The sequence below is a fragment of the Cetorhinus maximus genome, chromosome 5 (assembly GCF_964194155.1).
Source record: "Cetorhinus maximus chromosome 5, sCetMax3.hap1.1, whole genome shotgun sequence".
NCBI classification, from domain to species: Eukaryota; Metazoa; Chordata; class Chondrichthyes; order Lamniformes; family Cetorhinidae; genus Cetorhinus; species Cetorhinus maximus.
In genome coordinates this window covers 94,279,554-94,289,854 of record NC_135883.1, presented here as the reverse complement: position 1 = coordinate 94,289,854, position 10,301 = coordinate 94,279,554, and the positions used below count along the sequence as shown (strand labels likewise).

Here is a 10,301-nt window from a genome sequence, read left to right as displayed (position 1 = left end):
TCAGGAAGAGGCCAGGGTGCTTCTAAGTACTCTAGTCTGCAGCAGATGTCTGATTCAGTCTCTTGGGGACTGGATCCAATGCCAATGAATCAGGCAAAACTACAAAACTTCAACAGGGATTGAGCCCACGGCACTCCTCTTTTTTCCTTTCTTTTTGATTACTTACATTATAACCGCAGCCTTTTGTCAAGATATAATATTGTGAGATATGCTAAACAACACTATGCACAAGAAGCTAAATTATTAACCCTTAGTAGTGGATCTTTTTGATGGAAAAGGTTGCAGTTCTCAGGTGTGGAGTAAACAATTTCAGAGAGTGGGTCATATGCTGTCCTTTTTGATATATATATGAGAAGATGTTTCACATGTCAGAGGACACTGCTATTGGTTCCCTCTTTATATAATAGCAGTAAACATTTTCAGAACAGTACAGAGATCTACAAAGGGTAAAAATATCAGTCCTGGAATCCACTCAAAGATTGCGCAGAAGAATTTTTTATCTACACTTTAGGTTGAAGAACTGGTTTTATCAAAGCTGTTGAAATTATAAAATATTGTTATTAAATGACACCAAGTAATGAATAATTTACATTTATAACCTTGTCTGTTTCATATTTGAATTTTAACATAACCTGACTGGCAGGAATGAGGTGGAGGGCTTGGGTTAGATGTCCATCTTACTCACCATTGAAGTCCCAGCTGAATCTGTACATTCCCATTAGATGTGTTAAGTTATAATCACCAAATCAACTAGACTTCATCCCACTGTTGTAAATGCAAACATGAAATTAACAGTAAAATTGCAACAATGTCTGATGTATGAAGCACAAAGAAGCAATTAGTCCTGAAATCTTCCAGCTCAGAGTCAATAAATGTGTAAAATGGATGTCCTTCCAGCAAAGCCTTAACACCTGGGGTTATAATTGACCTGTTCTATTTGGTTTGTTAGTTTTGAAAGTGTATTACTGAGCCTAAAAAAACCCAGATTGTGTGTGTGTGTGTGACAGCAGTTTAGGATGTTAATTGCTTGTTAATGGGAATTCAAAAAACTTCCTGGCAAACTCATTTGTTTAAAATATCTGCGCAAAAATCTCTCTTAAAGGATTTTGGTGAAGTGGCATTGACAAGCTGCTGAATGATGTTACGATAAGGCCAACTTTAGTATTCTGGTGTGAAACTGATGGAAGAGCAAGGTAGGTAGTTAAACACAAGTGAAGCCAACTTAGTTTATGGGTTCACCCTCATTTACACACTTGGGATAGACAACATGGCCATGTGGGGTTGGGGAGTGGAACAGAAGAGAGAGAGTCTGCTGTTGCTGCAGATCTTAAAGGTCTAAACAGTTTAAAGGGACAATATACTTCATGTGGCCAAAGTTGGAAGAGTTTCACTGATCTGTTTTCTGGCAGTTAAGGAAAGGAGTAGGAGGGTGCTTCAGTTTTTGGATGAGGCCACAGAAATTGGGTTGTGAATAGAGAGATAACTTGTTCTGCAGAACCTGGCTGCAGTATGTACAGTAATTCGGTGACCTCACTTAACCTGCTAAGGTGGGAGAGCTTACTCACATCTCTCATTATTTCCACTCAGCAGACCAAGGTACCTGGCATCACCTCCCCGCAATCTGTCATTTCCCTGTATCCACTAGGTGGTACACCTCCTCTCTGCTTTTCACCACACCCAAAAAGCTACTCTTCCTGACAATTCCCAATGCTTGTGTATGTTTGATGGTTGTCATCATAAACACTATAGTCATAAAACTGAAACATGGTATGGGCTGTTGCACAATGGTGATGGAAGGGCCTCGCTGCCATCCAGTCATCACTGTCTTGGTCTTCTCTCAGCTGATGCATAGACCAACCTTGGCGTCATTACTCTCAAGACTCGGTGCTCATATCTTGCAGTGCACACAATCCTTCAGCCAGCAAGGCGATGTTGTCTGCGAAATCCAGGTCCCTCAACTGGTGGTGTTGCAACGGGACATCAAAGTTTGCACCCACCATCACCTTCCTCATGATGAAATCGATAGCCAAGAGGAAAAGGAATGGGGAGACCATGCAGCCTCACTGTACTCTGTGACGATGTTGCGCTCCAACACCACATCGACAACAGCACTGCAACTTAACAGCTGAACAGCAACCTGGGAGAAATTGCCAGATCAAAGGTCCAAGAAGCCACCAAGAGCCTGGAGAACAATAAGGCATCTGGAATCGATGAGACACTAGCAGAGCTATTGAAACATGACAAGAATAGACCTCATGGACCTGTTCAACAAGATCTGAACTGCAGAGGACCTCCTGGATGATTGGAGGTGCGGAATAATCATAAAGCTGCCAAAGGAAGGAAACCTGAGCAACTGCAATAACTGGAGGGGCATAGCACTACTGTCAGTACTGGCAAGGTCTACAGCACAGTGCTCCTCCACGGAATTAAAGCAGATGTAGAAGTTATCCTTCACAAAGAATAGGCAGGTTTACGGGTGACAGATCATGTTGCGAATGAATCTTTATGCTCAAGAACATTATGGAGCAGAGCCTAGCATATCAGAAGCTATTTGCTATCACCTTCATTGATTTCAAGAAGGCTTTTGATAGCATCTGTCAGCAGCCACTCTGGTACATCACAAGACAGTGTATGGCATCCCGGAGCAGCACATTAACATCTTCAAAATCTTATACCACGGCTCCAGCTGCTGCGTCAAGACCAGCATGGACACCATGGATATTGTAGAATGGTGATTTGGAAATGGAGATAGAGATAAAATTGTCAATTGTCAGTTGGGTGGAGGGTAGGAGGTTAAAAAATGCTATGGTGTAGATATTAATAGGTGAGGTGAGAGGACCTGTCTTTGATATCAAGGTAGCATTTGACTGAGTGTGCCTCAAAGATGCCCCAGCAAAATTGAAGTCAATGGGAATCAGGGATAAATTCTCCATTGGCTAGAGTTGTACTTAGTCAGGGATGTTTAGGGGATGTGGGCAGCACAGGCAAGGCCAGCAATTATTGCTGATCCCTACTTGCCCTTGAGAGGTGGCGTTGAGCCTTATTCTTAAATTACTGCAGTCCATGTGCTGCACGCACAGCCACAGTGTTGTTAGGAAGGCAGTTCTGGGATTTTGAACCAGCGATATTGAAGGAACGGCGTTATAGTTCCAAGTCAGGATGGTGTGAGGCTTGGAGGGGAGCTTTCAGGTGGTGGTGTTCCTATGCACCTGTTACTCTTGGTCTTCTAGGTGGTAGATTTTAAACAGGGTGGTGCAGGATGGGGTGAACCTAGGATGTAGTAGAGGTTTGTAAAATCTTTCTTTGAGAACTCTCTTAGTGGCAAATAAGGGTTTCATTCCCAAACTGTGCAAGAGTCAACACCCTGTTTTTGCATCGCTCTCGGTTTTTAGTTTCTTAAATTTATTTTGATGAGGCCCAAGATTCTCAAGCCTCTGGTACATCAACACAGCATGTCATCTGAATTGTGCCTACTTTATGGTAAAATTTAGACTGCTATTTATATGCTGGTCTAAATTCAAAAGATAACTTTGAGAAACGTACAGTGTTTAGTTTTGTGGTGCTAAACCACAAAAGTGGCACCCGCACCCCTTTCTCCCTGTCTACTCTGTCCAGATGTCTCATCATTTTGAACACCTTGATCAAACATTCCTTCAACCTTCTCTAAGGATAACAGCCCCAGCTTCTCCAATTTATCCATGTAACGAGGTCTCTCATCCCCACAAGCACTCTTGTAAGTCTTTTCTGCGTCCTCTCCAAGATCATAACATCCTTCTGAAAGTTAATACAGGGAAATGTGAGGTGATGCATTTTGGTACAAGGGATAGGGAGAGACATTATAGACTTAATGGCAAGTTCTAAAGAGCGGGCAGGGAGAAAAGTAACTGGGAGTTTATGTTCAAAAATCTTTGGTCAGCAGGGTATACTGAGAGCATAATTAATAAAGCAGGGCTAGGAAGAGAAATCGTAGGCCCGGTGCTTCTCCTGTTTCCTTTTTCCTGGCCCCTTATTCCTCCACCCCCTCACCCCCAGCCACCCCAACTTTAACCCTTCCCTTCATTCATGCGTGATAATTTGTCCCCTTTCAAGGTTCGCCAATCAATTCACCAAACACTCACAAAAAGATCCTAGTAAAATGATAACAGCATTGTTGGCATCTGCTTACAAATTTCAACTGATTTATATGCAACATGGGTCATTAATATTAAGAGCAGCAACAATATAATGCAATGTTAGTTTGTGTGCGCCCTATAGGTGATCCCACTGTGACTATCAAACAAACCAAAAAGTACAAATTTTACTTTAACAGCATTGTGCAATACTGTTAATTTGACAAGAAAATATCCCATTAGTTATTTATAACACAATGCAGATGATAACACTGATTTGAGTAACTGCATCAGGCCCGATTAGCATGTTATGCACATTGCACCATATGGACACAATGACAACAAATTCTTATTTGGGGGAAAGGTTCAATGCTTGCAACCCAGATAAGCTGCACAAGGTACTTACCATTCTGTGGAAGTAAAAGAATATTTTCTTCTGCCTGGGTGCATGATATTATTCAATATAATTAATTCATACAAGGTGTGTAATTCGATTCTATTTTATCTGAATGATTAGATAACTGCTGAACAACATTGTGGAATGGTTGTACAACTTCACTGTCAGTGAGAAGCATTGGAGCCCTCAGGTGTCTCTGTACAATACAAATTTTAAGAGGCCAGAGGGCAAAGACTAAATGGTTCATAATTGTATCTGTGTTTTCTTGATCAGCAAGTCTGAAGATTCTGCTGATTGCTGCTTCTCACTTCAATATATTATCAATATCTATTGTGCAACACAATTTTGTTGCAGTATTTCAATACCTCAAAAAACTCATAAAAAGCATCAAGACAGAATGGAATAATAGGTAAGTAGGCAAAAGGACAAGATTGAAGTCAATGGAAAAAATTCTTGAGAATTATATGGAGTGTAAAGCAGGTTACTGATTTACTATGAGCCCATTACGCATTTCTGTCCTGGAAATCCCACCCCTCAAAGCCACTCACAGTAAACTTTCATTAGCAATAAAATAAACAGAACTCCAGCCATGAATCTACCCTTCATTCGCAAGATAATCTTGGATGACAAAGGCCATCTAGCCTAGTTCATCTCATCCATTCTAGAATGAAATACAAACATAGGTATTAAGAGCAGAAGTAGGCTATTCAGCCCCTCAGGCCTGCTCTGCCATTTGATAACATTATCTACATTATACCAGTGACTACAACTCAAAAGTACTTAATTGGGTGTAAAGCGATTTGGGACATCATAAAAGGTGCCTTATAAATGTCGGTTTTACCTCTCTTTCATTACACCTGCATGCAGTAGGCAGAGAGACTGTAACAATGGTGAAATTAGATTCTCTAAGGATAGTTAATCACAGAGTAATCAACTGATGTTAGGAAAGTGGCTCCAAATAATTACTACATTTACAAAACAATGCAACTCTATAGCTAACCTTCTCCCCCCAACCCCGCCCAACTTCTCCCCAATGTCCCCTCAAACTCCCCTCTAACCTCCCTTCAATCTCCACTCCAACCACCCCAACCTCTCACTCTAACCTCCCCCACAGCCTCCCCTCTAACCTCCCCAAAACACCCCCTCCAACCTTCCACTGAACCCCCCTCCAACCTCTCCCACAATCTTCCCCCACCCCAACCACCCCCGATCATCCCCCCAAAACCCCCAACCTCTCTCTGCCTCCCACCCACCACCCCAACTCCCCAACCCCCCTCAACCTCCCCATATCACCCTTCCAACCTCCGCCAGCCCCCTCTCCAACTACCCTCAACACATACACACACACACACACATACACAGATGCACACACGCACACAAACCACATCCAATTGGTTCTAAAATTGCAGGGATTTCATTTACTATTTTTCAAGCAAGAACACTCTCCTCACAGTTGCTGCATAGCTGTTGATTTTCGGGCAGCTTGGTTTTTCTGGTGAGATTCTCAAAAAAAAAATCGGAACCACCAAGCTGCCCGAAGGTTGGAAGCAACACCGCAGCAACTCAATGAAATTTACACTGACACTGGCAGGCCAGCTTTAAAAAGATTGCACCTCTCCAGTTCTGGTTTTTTTAAGCTGGTCTGTGGCTTTGGCTGCTCAGTGTGAATGATAAGAAACTCCATTTAAAACATGGAGCACAGGCTCCCCTTCGCTCCAGGCCCTGGTGTTTGGCCCCTTCTGCACCCACTCTCCCGTACCCTGTAGCAAAGCATATGGGATCTTGGGTATCATAAATAGAGGTATTGAGTACATAAACAGAAAAGTTATGCTGAACCTTTATAAAGCTTAGGGCACAACGATAGTATTGTGTCCAGTTCTGCTTACTTTGCTTTAGGAAGGATGTGAGGATTCTTGAGACAGTGCAAAGGAGATTTACCAAAATGATTCCAAAGATGAGGGATTTTAGCTAAAAGGTTAGGTTGGAGAAGCTGGGGTTGTTCTCCTTGAAGAAAAGGAGATTCAGGGGAAATTTGATAGAGGTGTACAAAATTATGGCAGGTATCACTAAGCTAGTCAAAGGGAAGCTGTATCCATTAGCTAATTGTACAAGGACTAGAGGACATGGATTTAAGGTTTTGGTGAAAAGATGCAGGGGGTATGTGAGAAAGACCTTTCTTCACACAGCGAGTGACCTGGAACTCGCTGCCCACTAGGGTGGTGGAAATAGAGGTGATCAAGGATTTCAACAGGAAATGGTATGGAGACTTAAGGGAAATAAACTTCAAGGGCTACAAGGTAGAGCAGGGGAATGGTATGAATGGATTGTTCTATGGAGAGTCACCATGGATTTGATGGGCCGAATGGCCTCCTTCAGCAGCGTAATGATTTAATAACTCTATAGCCTGAATTTTGCGCTCGTCAGGCACGCGCAATCGGCGGGCCCGGGAGTGGACGGGAAAAGTCCCCCGACCGCGATCAGCCCCTGACCGTGATTTCACGCTGGCTGGCCAATTAATGGCCAGCCAGCGTGAAACACACTCTGCGAAAAGCTCAGCACTGCCGGTGGGGGCGAGAAGAGGGCGGGTGCCGACATCACCGCGGGTGCTGGTGAGCGCTTCCATGAGCTCCTTAAAGGCAGACAGATGCCTCAGAGAGCTGCAGACCTCCAAATAATAAAAAAAAAAGCACAAGAATGCTGCAAAAAATGTCCACGCAGCACAATCAAGCACCGGAAAGCATATCTTATAAAAAATGCTGTCCCCAAATATCGCTTTTTATTTTATATCCTAACGGAGATTTCATTCTGCCTTTGGCTGAGGTTTCATCCAAAATGTAAAGCCTGCCAGGCTGACTGGCCCATCCACCAACCGTAAGGTTGGACAGGCCATGAAAAATCACTGACAATTGGCCATTAGTGAGCTTAATTGCCCGCTTAACTGTCGGCGGGCACTCTTCCGACCTATGCGCACACCCACTGAGTGAAATATCATGTGAGTGCGCTATGACGTCAAGATGCTCTCCCGACATCATCTCGCGTGATTTTACCCCTGTTCGGGTTGGGCGTGCATATGCAGGATGTAAAATTCTGGCCTATGATTCCAAGCAGTGTGCCTAGAATTAAACATAATACTCCAATTGAAGCCAACCCAGTGTTTTATAAAAGTTCACCATAACTTCTTTACTTTCGTACCCTTTTTATAAAAGTCAGAATTCTGTATGCCTTATTAACCACTTTCTCAACCTGTCCTGCCACCTTCAACCATTTTTGCACATATAACCCCAAGACCCTCTGCTCCTGCACCTCCTTTAGATTGTCATTTATTTTATATTGCCTCTCCCGTTCTTCCAACCAATACGTATCACTTCATACTTCTCCACATTAAATTTCATCTACCATTCCACCAGCTTGTTTATTCCTTCTTGAAGTCTATCACTATCTCCTCCATAGTTCACAATACTTCAAAGCTTTGTATCATCTTCAAATTTTGAAACTGTGCCCTGCACATCAAGGCCTAGATCATTTAAATATATATATATCAAGAAAAGTAGTCGTCCTAATAGCGACCACAGGGGAACCTCACCATATACCATCCTTCAGTCTAAAAATCAAATGTTCAGTACGACACTCTGTTTCCTGTCCCTCAGCCAACTCTGTATCTATGGTGCTACAGCCCCTTTTATTCAATGGGATTCAACTTTGCTGAATAACCTGTTATGTGGCACTGTTATCCGATATCTTTGGAAATCCATGCACACCACATGGATATCTCATCAACCCTCTCTGCACCTTATTGAAACATTCAATCAATTTAGTTAAACATGATTTGCCTTTAACAAATCCACGCTGGTTTTCCTTACTTAATTCATACTTGCCCAACTGATGGTTAATTGTGTACAGGATTATCATTTTAAAGGCATTCTCCTCACTGAAATTAAACTGAGTGGCCTATAGTTGCTGGTTTATCCGCACAACTTTTTATAACATTTGCAATTCTCCAGTCATCTGGCACGACTTCTGTATCTAAGGAGGATTGGAAGATTATAGCTAGCGCCTCTGCAATTTCCACCCTTACTTCTCAGATGCATAAGACCCTGGCCTGGTGGCTTATCAACGTTACATGCAGCCAGCCTTTCTAATACCTCCTCGATATCAATTTTTAGCACATCCAGTGCCTCAACTACCTCCTACTTCACTACAACTTTGGCAGCATTTTCTCCCTTGGAACAGGCGGAGGCAAAGTACTCACTTCATATCTCGGGAATTTCCTCTGCCTCCATTTGTAAATACCCTTTTTGGTCCCTAAACAGACCTAGTCCTCCTTTTCCCACCCTTTCATTGTTTATATGCCTATATAAGACTTTTGGATTTTCTTTTATGTAGGCTGCCACCCTGTTTTCATATTCTCTCGCTGTAGCTATTATTTCTTCCTTCACTTCCTCTCTGAACTTCTGGGGCAGAATTTTTTGCTCAGCATGCGGGCGCACACCCGACATGTTCAAGCATGAAATAGCGCACAATGACATCAGGTGAGCGTCCCGACATCACCGTGCAATTGCACAATAGTTCAGTTGGCCGGTATACGCGAGAGTCGGCAGCGTGCCCATCAACAATTAAGAGGCCTATTAAGGCCATTAATGTATTAATCAACTGTGATTTTTTGCTGCCCATCCAATATTATGGTTGGATCCAACATTGGTCAAGACTTTGAGCAGGGGTGAGAACAGAATGTCCGGTCACGGTAAAACCGGAGGCAAAGGGCGCGCCAAGGCCAAGACTCGCTCCTCCAGAGCCGGGATCCAGTTCCCTATCGGCCGTATCCACTGGCTGCTGCGCGAGGGTCACTATGCCGAGCGTGTCGGGGCCAGAGCCCCCGTCTACCTGGCCGCCATCCTCGAGTACCTGACGGCTGAGATCTTCGAACTGGCCGGCAATGCGGCCCGGGACAACAAGAAGACCCGCATCATCCCCCGCCACCTGCAGCTCGCCATCCGCAATGACGAGGAGCTCAACAAGCTCCTGGGAGGGGTCACCATAGCCCAGGGTGGGGTCCTGCCCAACATCCAGGCTGTGCTGCTGCCCAAGAAAACCGGACACCCCAGCAAGGTTTACGCCTGAAGAAGCGACACCGGAAAAACATCAAATCAACATTATGGTTGGCAGGCGGGGGAATTGGCCAGGCTGCCTTTGCCTTTTTGAGGAAACCTTATCCAAGGGTGGGGTGAGGTTTCCGATATTAATTTTAAAAATATGTTAAAATGTTTGCGCAGAATTTTCATCTGGTATATGTTCTGGTGACTGATTATGATGCGTGGGCATTTTTTCCTGGTTTTTACAATCTTTATTTTTGGCATTTAAATCTTTCAGCTCCCTGAGGCAGTTCTCTGCCTTCAGGGAGTTTTCTGTGAGCGCTCACCCATGCTGTTTCAGCATTTGCCCTCCTCCTGCCCCCACCCCGGCAGCGCTGAGCCTTTCAGCGTGCCTTTCACGCTGGTTGGACGTTAATTGGCCAGCCAACGTGAAATCACGGTTAGGGGCCGATCGCGGTCGGGGGTCCATTTCCCGGCCACTCCCGGGCCCGCTGATCGCAGGCGCCTGCCGAACTAAAAATCCTGCCCCCTATATTCAGCCTGGTTCTGACTAACATTATCAACTTGGCATTTGCCATATGCCCCCCTTTTCTGCTTCATTTTAGTCTCTTTCATCATCCAGTGAACTCTGGCTTTGTTGCCTTAGCTTTCCCCTGCCTGCGAATGTGCTTCAACTGTACCCGAAATATCTCCTCTTTAAAAGAG

At 44.0% G+C, this 10,301-nt stretch overlaps 1 protein-coding gene across 1 annotated transcript; it reads left to right on the top strand.

The window, feature by feature from the left end:
* Nucleotides 1-9,234: 9,234 nt before the first annotated feature.
* LOC144680320 (histone H2A-like) lies at nucleotides 9,235-9,642 on the top strand. Its single transcript, XM_078541302.1, has one exon. It carries the CDS (start codon nucleotides 9,235-9,237, stop codon nucleotides 9,622-9,624), a length of 390 nt encoding a protein of 129 aa, XP_078397428.1. The 3' UTR covers nucleotides 9,625-9,642.
* Nucleotides 9,643-10,301: the final 659 nt, after the last annotated feature.